Below are 14,667 nucleotides of genomic sequence, written 5' to 3'. Positions count from 1 at the left end.
ACAGTTTGGGAACCGCTGTCATAGCCTATAATCTATAGTAATATTTCCTGACCTTTTTGTTATGGCGACTTACAAATGTATTGCTTGCTGATTACGTGACATACCCCTGCTAATACCCCCCCCCCCAAAAAAAAAGCTTGTGATAATATAGTATTATTAATAATCATAATACTGAACTGCCTGATGAAACTGGATGCCTCGCGACCCATAAAAAGTATTTTGCGACTCAATTTCAGGTTGTCACCCATAGGTTGAAAAATCAGGGGAAGGTTGGGGGGGACTTAGCTTTTTTTGATAAAAAATGTTGTTTTGTTGGTAACTATGGAGGATCATTATTGATATCAAAATGCAACAACCAGATAACTCCATTTTCATCAACTTATCAAGAACAGTAAAAAATAATTAAAAGAAATAAATAAAATTTGTTAGAATGACGTTGTTTGTAGTATTTATTTATATTATAGTTATTTTATCATATATAATATAACAGGGGTGGCCAAATTGCGGTTCGCGAGCCTCATGCGGCCCTCGTCATAGTTGTATGCGGCTCGCGGTCTTATTTACAAAAACCAAAATTTTAAATTTTTTTATATACATTTATAAAAAAAAAATTTTATTGCATAGATATAAGGCTATAGTGTACAGATTAATAAACATAAAAAATAATAATGATTAATAATTTATTATTGTTATAATATTTATTATATTAATAATCATAATTTATAAGAATAATGAATTAAAAAATTAAACATAAAGTTAAATTTGTTTGCGTGGTATTTTTTTTCATTTCTACTTTTGTAGTAAGCTTCTTAAGATCTGAATTGATGTAAGAGTAGCTCTTAGTAATTCTGTGAGATAATCATTAGTCAAATTTTAACGATATTTTGACTTAATTATTTATATATATATATATATATATATGTTTATCAACTGTTAGCTTTCTTAATTACTTTTGTAGTATAAAAGTACTGATTAGATAATTTGACTCTTAATATAATCTTATTAATACATGTGGTTCGTGTACAAAGTCATGTTGGCCACCCCTGGAATATAATATAACTTTTAAATTGTTTCCTTCATCCCTAAAAATAATCTAAATATTATTGCCCATAATATCTCATGTTATTTAGAAGTATATAAATTCAAACATTAGGTAAAAATCAAATATAAAAAAAAAATTATGTAATATATTCAGAATATTATTTCATTATAATTAAGGAACCAAATCATCTATCCAAACATATTGTGGGTCCATTTATTGATAAAAAACTACAGTTTTGCTTAGAATTAAATTTAATTACAACTCCTAAATGAAAAATAAAATTTTAAGTCCATGTTAACTATATAGATAACAAAAATTATCTTTCTTCTTTAAATATGCAGTAAAACTCAATATAAATATGACTCCTTGTTAGTGTTCTAAAACATGAATATTAGAACAACCAAATATTAGTTATAGCATGATTATATAATAATTATACACAAGTAGATCCATGTGGTTCATATGATCCAAGTGGTTAATGAAAAAAAACTGTAATATTTCAAAAAAAAAAAGAAAAGAGAACAATAAGAATTACGAATATCCATAAAATTTTTACAGCAATAAATCTTTCAATTTAAGTGCTTATGACTTAAAATTTGGAACAAGGTTTTTCATAAAATAGTTAATAAATATTAAAAAATAATTTTACCTGAAAGTCTCGAAAAATATTCACGATAGGAAATCAATCAATATCGATATTTTTCTTTTTTTGTTTGTATATACGATTTCATTTAGATCATGTAACTTAAATCTAATTCTTGAATATATTTTTTTCAAGTTCTTTCAATTAAGTATTCTTCTTTGTTATTCTTTTTAATTAAGTATTCTGTAGAACTTGATTACAATTCATTGAGTTGAATTGTAATCAAGTTCTACTGAATACTTAATTATAAATACTGATAATTTAATATATTATTTCTAGTAACTTATATCTAATCGAATTGCCATAAAAGTTAAAATCAATCGTGACACATTAAATTTTACCTCAATATGAATGTGGTTAAATAAACTAGTAGAATATCGTTCACCCGCGCCAATCGCGGCTGTTATAGAGTTATAGACTTAATTTGTCAAACGCTCCTGAAGAACTCCTGTTAATCTTAGGTCGTAGTGTTATCATGTCGATAAGGTTGTGTCGATTCAATAGTCCTGATACTTGTGCTTGCTTTGATTCCCTCTTCCGATTATGTAATCATTTATGTAAATGGAGCAAGAAATTATTCGGATCGCAGCTACAGAAATCAGGTGCATAGGCGTACATTCAGTCTGAAACTAGATAGTGTTAAAATAATTCATTCCAAGGTAAACCTAAATATTAATAAAAAATAATGTCGTGCGTATTAGTATTGTAAACACTTATATTTATTTTGAATTATTGTATTATTTGAATTATTGAAAAAAGGTAACTTCTTATACTTCCTCATTAAAATGATAGTGATTAAATGAGCATATGATCATTTAATTAAACAGGAAGTTACATATCATATAATGAAATAATATTTATTTTTTTATTTTAAATTTATATCATTAATGTATTTGTATATTTTTTATTTTATTTTTAATATTATATAAACCATTAAATATACGTTCAGGTATATTTAAACTGACACAGTTAACACGGAACACACGCACTTACCTAAGCACTATAGTTGAACGCGAGATTAGTTAAGTATACGGTGTTAGTATTTTTTCATTCTTATAATTCGTTAAATGGATCATCTAAGAGGAAATGTTGCTGTGGTAACTGGATCCAGTGCTGGTATCGGAGAAGCATTGGCGATTAAGCTAGTCAAAGCTGGGCTCATCGTTGTGGGGATAGCTAGAAGGATTCATAGACTTCAGGTAAGTTTAAATAACTATTTGTTGGAAAACGTATAACACTTGTACTCGTATAAGCACTTCAGTCCGTCAGACATATTTAATATTTACAGCTAAATGTATTCATGTATGCGCCAGACTGGACAGTCGTGCAGTAGCCACCCCAGGTTTTTAGGTAGGGCTAATAGGAAGTCAATAATGATAAGGTAGTGAAGGTATAAATTATAAGGTATTATAAGGTCCACAAGAAACGAGGTTTTAGCAAAATAAAAATAAAATTATAATAAATAGTATGGGGGTATTTACTAGATTTTAAAATTTAAAACACTATGACAAAACTACTTTAAAATAATTCGGCTTATAAAAAAATAACTATATTACTATATCTAAGTTCAGACAAATGGTTGGACTACTGGTAATACTTAATGCTCATAGTTTTAGCCAATACATATATTGATTGTAAGCTAATATGTTTTATACTAATTTTAAAAATGCAATAAATAATTATAATTAATTATGGTATTCATATTTTATGTATATGGTTCAGGTATTGCAAAAAAAAATGGAAGATAATAATTTTTCTGGACAGTTTCATCCATTGGAATGTGATTTAACAAATGAAAATGACATATTTAAAGCTTTTAAATGGATTGATGAAAACATCGGTGGTATACATTTTCTTATCAACAATGCTGGAATCGTAAGGTTTTCACCCATTTTAAGTAAGAATAAGCAATGAAAAAACATTGATTAGAAACAATATCAAAAACTTTTAAGAAGATTTGAAAAATATATATTTAATACAATATCATAACATTTATTTTCTATTTTTATAAAATATTAAAAAAAAAAATAATGTTAAATAGTTAACACGTCAACTTAAATAAAAAATGTGTACACATCATTCCTCAAATTCTACAATTTTACAGGCTATGATGTTAAAGTTACTTCATAGCCTAGAAACACCTATGGAAATATAGTGAATACTTGTTTAGGTAATATATTTTATTACCTTAGAAATATTATAAATCTAATACATCGATTTAAATTCTATATTAATTAATAAAACTACAAAGAAATACCAAAGCATACAGTAAATTTATTTTAGTTTTGAACAAGGAACACTTTAATCTAATGTTGTAGTTATAACCTACACAAAAATTACATACAATTTGTAACAATATATATCATTCACCATTTATAATATTAAAACAGGGATTAAGAGAACATGATATACTTACTTATTACATGGAACAAAACCATTCAGTATACATTCATAATGAAGGATCAAATTTTATTTTATTTAAAAGAAAAGAACATTATCTGTGATGGAACAAATATTATAATAAAAAATAATAATAATACAATAAATCAAATAAAATTATGACGAAAAATAGCAATCTATCGATCTGCAATTTACTACATTACCTACTATACCTACTCAAATCTTATATCAATTACACATTTATAGAAAAAGGTATCATACATTCTAAAATTACAATAATAATGTGTTTATTACTTTTCGGAAGGTGGTTGTTCGAATGATTGGAAAGAAATAATTGACTGCAATGTATTGGCACCTACAATCTGTTCAAGGGAAGCTTATAGATTGATGAAAAAGTACAAAATCACTCGAGGTCATATTATTCAAATCAACAGGTGCTAACTTTAAAATTTATAGTTTAAATAAATATTCATCGCGTCACATAATTAAGCGTTCTAATAATAATAATAATATAACGTGTCGTTTATAAAATATAGCTTGTAGTCAGAATTTGTTTTAACATGTGTATCTTACCGGAACAGGTGTTAATTATTGCTTAATATGTTCATACATTGACTGGTATACCTAATTTATTTTAATTTATCTAACCAAAATGTACCTAAAAAATATTTTTACCGAGTCACTGCCCCGGTAAAAGATGTTTATAAGCCGTCTCCATTTGGAGTCACACAATAATAATACTGAATGCTATTAAAAGTTATAACTGTTGCTATTATTATACATATATTTTTGTTTTAGCTTAACGGGCCATTCGTATTCGGTGAACCCTGGAAACAAGATGTACAACGCGTCCAAACAAGCTCTTAGAGTGTTGACCGAAGGGCTTCGCCACGAATTAGCCGCAGCCGGAGATGACCACATCAAAGCTTCTGTGAGTTTTACCAACATATACCACGATGAAATATTAAATGTTGAAAATTAGAAAATTTGTGCCGACGAAAGATAATATATTAGAGATTCTCTATCCATGTAGTTAAATTAAAAAGCTACGATAAATTGTTGTACAATAGAAAACTTCGAATCTGATGTGTATACATCATAATTGTAGGTTATTATAGCATTTTTGTTCAATCTGAGAAGAATAACCAACTAAAATTAAAATTTATTAGTTTGATTATAAAATAAAAAATTATCGAAAATTACATCATGTCTAAATAATATTGTAAAACATGACCAAAGAAATATTATCAATTCTTTGTCGTAAAAATAACATAATAACTTTTTTTTTAGTTTCGTAAAATTAATCGGCCTCCAAGTTCAGGTGAGATTAAATGGCGTTGGACAGTTAAAATATGCTAAGTATTTTTAAAAATGGTAGGTGTCGACTAGTGCCGTAAAAACAAAATGTACAAAATGTGCATTGCACGCAGGTAATAACTAACCCCGGGGCTTGTACCTTATTATGGATCTTCAAAAGGTCAAATTTTCAAAAATGAACAATAAGGGACCTCGAGATTTTGATTTGCACCGGGCCTTGAGTAGTTCAGTTACGGCACTGGTGACTGAATAACTGAACAAAATATAAATTATAATAAAATTTTAATTTGTACAGGAGGTGGGGTCTGATCTGTGGGCGAGTAGGTATGCTTGCTCCAAGCGCTTTTGGTGTAAAAGTGCTCTGAAGTTTATAAAAAATAAAATGAAGTCATGAAAATACTACATACTTAAGGGCATTGCATTTTTACTAGCCCCGGGCTTTCCAATTTTCTAGATCCGGTACTGGGAGGCGGGGTTAAATGTTATCTTTTTATCATACACTTAATAAAAACTCTGCCATAGTTTACATGTGTGATTTTGTGTTTATCTGTACCTCGGTTGCAGTTTAAAATCGCTGTTTAACAGTTAAAATAGTTCTACCTCGTATACACCAAAATATAATCATTCGATAAACGTGAATCGATTAATCATTTAATCTCTCATAAATCCATTTCCCGATTCTCGTGTGATATAAACAAAAAACAAAATACTTTATATGTAAAACGTAGCTATTAATAATTAATAATATGTTTTGGTACGTAGAGCATCAGTCCCGGTTTTGTGGACACGGAAATATTCGAAGCGGCCAAAATACCACACGTCAAATTGAACTCTTCTGTGACGCTGAGCTCAGAGGAAATGGCCGATATGATTGTTTTCGTTATGTCAACTGGATCCAATATATTGGTAATTAAAATATTAAAATTTTATTAAAAGGCTAAAATAACGTGGTAAAGTTTTTTGATCGGAAATTAGGAAGGGCGTGCAAAATTACCACCAAAATAGGATCATTATGGAAAGAAATTATTTCATATAAACTCTAATATTATCAATGATATTTGATTTTATTATATATTGTATTTAAAATAAATTTTAATAAGTTCGAATTCAGTATATGTCAATTTAAAAATGTACAATCGATTCTTTTCCAAGCAAATTTTAAAAAATAACAATTGCAATAAATTAAAATTAAAATTAAACTTTTAACAAAAAAAAATTAATAATTAAGTATGATATTAATACAAATATTCTTAAGATTACTTAAACTTAAATTAAAAATCGTTCAATCGTGGTTTTCTAGAAGCTACTTTAAAAACGTCGAACCAACGAATACATTTTCGTCATTAAAAATTTTCATTTTTTTAATCAAACAATAAAATATATACATTAATTGTCACATTTTACGTCTATATAGTATCTACAAATTAATCAAGACCCCATTGTCCCAGCTGGCATGGTTATGTCACTAATCAGTGCCGCACTCCTCTCCATGGCGTCCTTGGCGAATTTTATTTTGGTGCTTATTTTATACAAAAAAAAAAAATAAATAATTTAAATGAAACTCCCATTACATTGCTGCATTCTTGGCCAACCCTACATTTCGCCAAACTTAAGTTAAGGTACTATCACTAGTTATCAGTTCATATATATTACATTTGTACTGTTTGAAATCACGAAATCGATTTTATCAAATTCACATTGTATCGTTTTTTCAGATTGCTGAAATGATTGTTCTCAGTCAAGGGCGTACTATCCAAACGTACAAAACTTCATAATAATATGGATTAAACATTGTTTCTGTATAAAAATAAAAATAAAATAAAGCTTGTAAATTCTAACAAAAATATTACTCGTTGAAATTAAATATTTAAAAAGTTTAAATCTATTAAAAATGTATATATATTTTTACAGCAATGCTTTTCTATTATATTTGAGTTAAAAAATAAAACCCTTTTGGAGTATTTATAAAATAAGTATTAAATAAGAATTATGAAATAAAATGTAACTATCATTACATCATAATTAGCTTAAACACATAATATGTTAATATGTGTATTAGCTGATTATGTAATACGTCCCCCATTATTACGTATTTTATATCGTAACACATCGCATGGTCGCAACGACCATTCATGGCAATCGCATTTTATACATACATTGAGCAAAATAATATAATTATTGATCAAGTGCATAATTTTAAAGTGCTATAGTACTGCAGAAACTGCTTTCATATCAAGAATACCAATTATACCCTCAGAATTACCTTTTCAGATTAAACTTATTCAATTTCCCATTAAATTAACATTTGGAATAATTATAAATAAAGTACAGTGACAAACACTAAATATTACTGGAATTGACCTAACCGTTTAATGTTTTTCTCACGGTCAACTGAACGTTGTTCTATCACATGTGACCATTGATTTTCGCCTCCAATCCGACAACGTCGCTTACAAAGAAATCTTTAAATCTTTAGAATATTAGCATAATTTAAATCTTTTGCTTCATCCATAATAACCTACAAAATCTTCATACACGAACGCTAATTTTTACACTTTGTAGAAATTGAATCTATTAAAAGATAAAAATTAGCAATAAATTTCAATTTTGCTATAGACACGGACAATATAATTATTTTTCATTTCATACACATTATTATGTTTAATAACAAAAATGAAAATTTAAAGGGTTTTCGCCTTGGAATTATTTTTCCGGCCGACGCTGTACGGGTACAACTAGTTTAATTACAAAACTAATTACATTTTTTATGTTTAGTGAAAAAAAAATCTGTTTTAAATACTAATTAAGAAAAAAAATTGATATTAATTAAAATCCAATTGTTTTAACAGTTACAAATTTGATAGTGAGGCCGCAGATTGTTAGGCAATAGGTGTACGTCTGACATCAGAAACCGACGGCATTTTCTCATTTTTTTAATTCCGTTATCGTGTATAGTACAAAATATACGTGTTATTTAGGTCAATAGAAACTGATGAAGTTCAATTTTTATTAGTACCTATTAATGACACATTTAGTCATTAAATTATGAAATTATTATTATTCTTGGTGAATAATGAATATTATAATTACTGAGATGTGTACCACGCACGGCAAAGCGTGCGTTTTTAATCCGTCTCCTCATTTCACCGTCCATCAATTTATTGTATTGGAAATGTTGATTATGCAAATTATAATTATTGTCAATTATATAATCATGTTATTTGTTTTATTTTACGTTGGTCGCCAATTCATTGTTGATCATCGTTCACTTTGTCATCAATAAGGTATCGGTTTTTTGCTTTAATCTATTTTTACTTATATTCTTTTATTATTACTCGCCATTGCGGCAACACTTTCTCATTATATTTATCTGCTATTGCGACCAACTAATTACTATTATCTATTGTCTTTATCGCCATTGAAGCAGTTGTAATTTTACCTTGTATAGTATACAATGTATACGTTTTACTTTATTTAAACAAAATAAACCAACCAATATCAGGAACCACAGAATTACCAGAACTTATTTACTCCATTACCACATTGTGTGTCCTGTGAGTTATTCATTTTGTATGTATTTTGTTCCATTCATAATCGTGTCATTGTCCATCCGTGATTGCTGTTGTTTCCATCGACGTGTAACACCCGGTGTGGTGTTCGTGTGGCCGTCCATGTAGTCTATAACTTCTCACCAGTTACCATTTTACCATTCATCGCCTAGTGGTCACGTAATTTAAATTTAGTTTACAAGTATTTGTCCGATTTGTGTGTAACCTCTGTGTGGTCGGTATGATCCGACCACAGAGACCTACCATCTTATAAATAAACTTTACCATCCTCGTTCCTGTGTGCAAAAGTAACTTGTGTTCCGTTCCTTCGCCATCGCCGCGCGCACGATTCGTGCGTAACATGTTACGAGTTGCCTACATACAGGAACTACGACGTGTAAGTTTAATGACCTATTCTAACAAAAATCGGGCGCAATATTATTATTTGTGACTCATTTGTAGTTGTCCAAACAGTACTTGTGGACATTTCAAACGTATACCACATATTTTCTAATACTAAGACACCGAGCAACGTATTAGGGTGGACTACAATTGTATATATGATTAAACAATGGGTTATTATATAATTGTTGAAGTCCTGAGTCCATTTGAAATCTAAAAAGTAGTTATGAGCAATTCCTATGTAAGAAATGGATCTCGTAAAATAATGATTGTCAAATGAAGCGCGGTGTCTAAGTAGTAAATTCATTTTTTTGGTAACCAGATTTTTACATATTAGCGTTTCTCTGTTATTACAAAGTTATTTTAAATGGGGAGGGAGAATGTACATTTCTGTTTATTTAAACTTATAATATATAGGCATTTTTGTACCAGATCAAAAATAAATTATATACAACAATGAATAATTGAACATTATTTAATTTGATCAAATTTTAAAATAGAGCAAGAGGTAAATACAGCACTGTGTTCGAATTCTTGAGGTTATAGTTTGGAATTTTTTGACGTGTATAATATATGGAATTTTAAAGAAAGCTCGTTATCCTAGAGATTTATGTTGTATACACTTTTCTTAATTAGAGCACATGTATACATTCAACATGTTCTGAACAAAATACATAAATCTTAATTAAAATACATTTTAAATCATTAAAATTAAACATGCCATCAGGTATAATTTAGTATTAAGGATGATGATATCCAATAGTATGAAATATCAGAACATCACTGATTTATCATTAAAGCGAGTAAACACGTATTGTACATAAAATCACAAATCAACAGATACTTCTAAGCGATAAAAACATCTGCATACTCATTATACTGAAATTAAAAATTTTATTTATTAACATTATATCAAATAATTATAATTTACCTTATCAACATGTTCAAATAAAAACAAATATAACCTAAATACATATCTTTAACATTTGAGAGTATTTGAGATATTGAGCAGTTTTGATAAATGGGATTTAAATCACATAACCGTGAATGAAAAAGAGCATTATTGTCGTGCTTGGAAATATAATGGGTGAGATCGATTGTAAAGGGTCATGCGTAGACCAGCAAATTTCCAATTTTGTTAAAATCAATTTTAATTAACTGAACTCGGTGATTGGCATGGACAAGAGTCAGTGACCACTTGTAGGGGCGTCCCGAAGGGTGGTCTTGGGGGAATGTCTCACTTCCCCTAACAAAAACACCAGTCGGCAGTCCGACTTGTTTCATTATAGCCTAGAAGGACCTAATTTTACTTACGGTAATCAAATATTACTTATTTCGTAATACAGTTTATACACGAATAAAATTTATATAACTACTTATTATATACAGAGTGTTTCTAGAATGGATGAGGACATTAGCATACGCGTACTCGCTGTGATAGCTCAAAGTAGATTTTTTTTAATTTTTTTGAAATATCCAAAATCTTGTTTTATTCAATTATATTTTTAGGATATTACCTTAAATTTAAAAATAAAAACTTTAGTTGTATTTTTTGCAAAATGTTCATATGAATCGAGACGTCACACTGTTTTTGGGCTTGTCGCGCGTTTTTCACGCTTGAGTCGCCGACTAAAAGAAAAGTCGTGTAACACATCGATTCGTATGAGACCATTTCAAGACAAACAGTGGTGATAGTAGTTTGTTGTCAGTTATATATATATGATTAAATTTTCAATTTTAAGAACGTACGATACTGACACATATATACATGTTGAAAAGTAAAAATACAACTACATATACTTAATTATAGTACTATATACATTGAGTAAAAAAATTGTAGTCGGCATTTTTCATATTATTCACCCACCCTTGATTTTCATCTTCGGGACAGCCCTGACCACTTGTTAAACTTAACCACTTCATTAGCAATATCAGTGTTTGATGTGTATGTGTATGATATGTATTATTTATAATTAATTTTATTACTTATGTCTTTGTGTGTATGACATACTATAAGGGTCGTAAAAAATAAAGCCTTATTTATTTTTCTATATGAGGCATAATAATACATAATTTGACGTCATTGTAGGTTGCTATATAACAGGGGTGGCCAACATGACTTTGTACACGAACCACATGTATTAATAATATTATATTAAGAGTCAAATTATCTAATCAGTACTTTTATACTACAAAAGTAATTAAGAAAGCTAACAGTCGATAAACATATATATATATATATAAATAATTAAGTCAAAATATCGTTAAAATTTGACTAATGATTATCTCACAGAATTACTAAGAGCTACTCTTACATCAATTCAGATCTTAAGAAGCTTACTACAAAAGTAGAAATGAAAAAAATACCACGCAAACAAATTTAACTTTATGTTTAATTTTTTAATTCATTATTCTTATAAATTATGATTATTAATATAATAAATATTATAACAATAATAAATTATTAATCATTATTATTTTTTATGTTTATTAATCTGTACACTATAGCCTTATATCTATGCAATAAAATTTTTTTTTTATAAATGTATATAAAAAAATTTAAAATTTTGGTTTTTGTAAATAAGACCGCGAGCCGCATACAACTATGACGAGGGCCGCATGAGGCTCGCGAGCCGTAATTTGACCACCCCTGCTATATAACATAAAAAACATTAGTTTTTATATTTTTTAATTTATTCTCTACAAATATTATATTCGGACTTTGGATCAAAATAATAAACGAAGGTATTCGTATAATAGTAATAAGTAGTTGTTTTAAAGCCATTATAATCAATTGCATTATACTTAATATGTGTTACACATATAAAATTATGATTTTGGGTTTCGAAAATAATAAAAATTAAAAATTGCTTTTAATCTAATTAATATGTTGTATTTTTTTTTTAATTCATTAAGAATATTATTACAAATAATTACAATGTGTTTTCATCATAAGGGCTTTACCTTGTAATTTTAAGCTACATTATTGGAGTAATTTCAATAAAACGAATGTCGTTATTCGTATAAAAATATACAATATATGTTTAGCGGTAAAGCTAACACGCGATTTGTATGTTGATGAATGCAAATTACCTTGTATTATTATTAGTTTTATTAATTTCACACTCATGTATGGATTTTCTTTATGTTTCCGATCATGGTGCTTGAACTATTCCCGTGCTTAAGTTTTATTTTAATATGATTCAATGAATTTTATTGTTTTAAAATAATGATAATATCAATTTGCTTAAAATATTTATTTTGTTTTTTGAGTTTCTAAAAAGAAAAACACTAACTTAATTTCTAAAATAAAATTGTAATATTTTAGTTATAAATGAGTTAATGATAAAAAACGGAATGGATGAATTAAAACATTGATTTTACAACCCAGTATTATTTTATATTATCAACCAAGTTTTTCGAGAAGATTTGACAATTTCTGTTTTCAGTGAAGAGTAACTATTTTTATATTAAATTATGATTAAAATGTGGATAATTTCATAGTATAATATTTGCTAGTAATTTACATACAAATATTCAATTTATACGAAAAGTAGTTTTGATGAGACGTGAAGTAAATGGCAACTAAAAATATTTCTTAGTAAATAGCTGTAACTTTAATTATACATAAAAATCCCAGAACACATTATCAATAATTTGAAAAAATTATCTTAATTATATTGGAATTTAATTATGAAAGATCAGCGAGCTATGTGTGTATGACAAACATTATTTTATTTTATTTACAAATTGACAGATGTATGATTCTAGGTTTTCATTTGTGTTGTGACAATTAGCTCGATTTTTTTCAAACTAAATTATGATTATTCTCCGTCTAGAGTAATAATGATATTTAACAACGACTGAACACTGAAAATAATAAATATAATTAAAATATTGACAGTTGCAAAATCATAATTCTTATTCTAATTCTATGTTTTTCTAACGTGATGAACATTATTTTAGGAATTTTATCGAAATCAAATTGTAAAATAAAAATTTAGAGTAATAATATTCGATGTCCGAAATCTTAAATTTTTGATAAATTATAGTTTGGATTTTTTTGATTCATGATGAAAACTAAAATTATTATTTTAACAGTTATTTTAAAAAACCATTATTATTTTGACATCACAAAACTGAAAAGAGTGTTGAAAATCGTTATTAAAGTTTAATTAATTATCCAGGTGTCTCCTCAAAATATGTTTACTTGGTGTTCAAATGTATCTCGTTATATATTTTTAAAATAAAGTAATATTCTTTGTGTAGTATAATGATACAATGGCCTTGCAGTTTACATTACTTTATTTATTCACAATTGAATGTTGAGAATTAATAATTTTTTTTTTTTTTAATGAATTAATAATTGATTATTATATAATTGTAAACGAATTAATAATAGTTTTTGATACATATCTGATGAACTGTTTTCTAATTTTTCTATTCTTAATCAATTAGCTAATCAAAGAAAATCATCAATAGCAGACTGTTCACCAACTGTACCTTCCATAAATTCTGCAGTCACCAAGATCTTACAATAAATAAATTTTTAAGATAAAAATATTAAAATACTCAAGTGGTAACTATAGGAAGATCCCGAGAAACTTTTCAGCTATCTTACTCATAGTTAAAGTTCGATAAAATGTGCTTTCATGTAGTCCATTTAACTCCATTTACGACTCTAAACTATGAAATAATAATAATAATTCAAAGTATTTTGAGAACCACTTGTGTGTGATAAAATACTAGTATTATGAGTATAATATGACTCGATAAATTTTAATCAGGCGAGATTATTTTAATTTGTTGAATTTTAAACAAAAATGTATTATAATTTATTTTAAACGGCTATAGATGTAACGCGGAAAAACAGTGCGCTACTTGTTTGCGAACCAAGGTCATTTTGTACAACACATTAAAACACGCCGAACACGTCAAGTTTGACAATTTACAGTAAAAACTTGGTGCAAATAATCGGGACAAATTTTTTTTTAATACGTAATCATACTTATTAATCCCGAGAGACGTTCTCTATGGTATCTAATAAATAATTTTATACTTGCTATAATAAATAATATATTTACTTTTGTTTTGGATTCGAAATCGTAGATTCAGCAGAATTATTATAATATTATTACAATGTTTGAATAATTATATATTTTCTACTTAAATTATTTACTGGTGTCTATTTCCAGGGACTTGCTAAGGATTTTGTTTTGGGGGTGATTTTAATTTCTTAATGTCAGTATATATTTTACAATTAGATTATTAAAATAAGTAGGTAAAACCTGTATACATTTATACGTAAAAACCGT

The 14,667-nt window shown here is 27.5% G+C and overlaps 1 protein-coding gene across 2 annotated transcripts; it reads left to right on the top strand.

The window, feature by feature from the left end:
* Positions 1-2,055: 2,055 nt before the first annotated feature.
* Positions 2,056-7,236, top strand: LOC112680352 (farnesol dehydrogenase-like). 2 transcript variants are annotated; one of them, XR_003148298.1, is made up of 8 exons: positions 2,056-2,344; positions 2,635-2,884; positions 3,408-3,582; positions 4,390-4,519; positions 4,884-5,016; positions 6,165-6,308; positions 6,817-7,021; positions 7,118-7,197. XR_003148298.1 is itself a non-coding variant. In XM_025550420.1 (7 exons), the coding sequence occupies exons 2-7, from the start codon at positions 2,753-2,755 to the stop codon at positions 7,175-7,177; spliced, it is 774 nt and encodes a 257-aa protein (XP_025406205.1). In that variant the 5' UTR covers positions 2,064-2,344; positions 2,635-2,752; the 3' UTR covers positions 7,178-7,236. The 2 variants fall into 2 exon arrangements, 1 of the variants encoding a protein (XP_025406205.1); XM_025550420.1 differs by lacking the exon at positions 6,817-7,021 and having other exon boundaries at positions 2,064-2,344; positions 7,118-7,236.
* The last annotated feature ends 7,431 nt before the right edge of the window (positions 7,237-14,667 follow it).

The sequence above is a fragment of the Sipha flava genome, unplaced genomic scaffold (assembly GCF_003268045.1).
Source record: "Sipha flava isolate LNK unplaced genomic scaffold, YSA_version1 176_pilon_pilon, whole genome shotgun sequence".
NCBI classification, from domain to species: domain Eukaryota; kingdom Metazoa; phylum Arthropoda; class Insecta; order Hemiptera; family Aphididae; genus Sipha; species Sipha flava.
The sequence above is the reverse complement of the archived record's forward strand: the minus strand, read 5'-3'. Positions and strand labels throughout refer to the sequence as shown.

What these genes read in the sequence shown, in the direction of transcription:
- LOC112680352 (XM_025550420.1), top strand. Translation starts at nt 2,753, where the DNA reads ATGGATCATCTAAGAGGAAATGTTGCTGTGGTAACTGGATCCAGTGCT. An exon ending in AAGGTTTTCACCCATTTTAA is followed by an intron (nt 3,583 to 4,389) that starts GTAAGAATAAGC and finishes ACTTTTCGGAAG; the next exon opens with GTGGTTGTTCGAATGATTGG. An exon ending in CAACTGGATCCAATATATTG is followed by an intron (nt 6,309 to 7,117) that starts GTAATTAAAATA and finishes TCGTTTTTTCAG; the next exon opens with ATTGCTGAAATGATTGTTCT.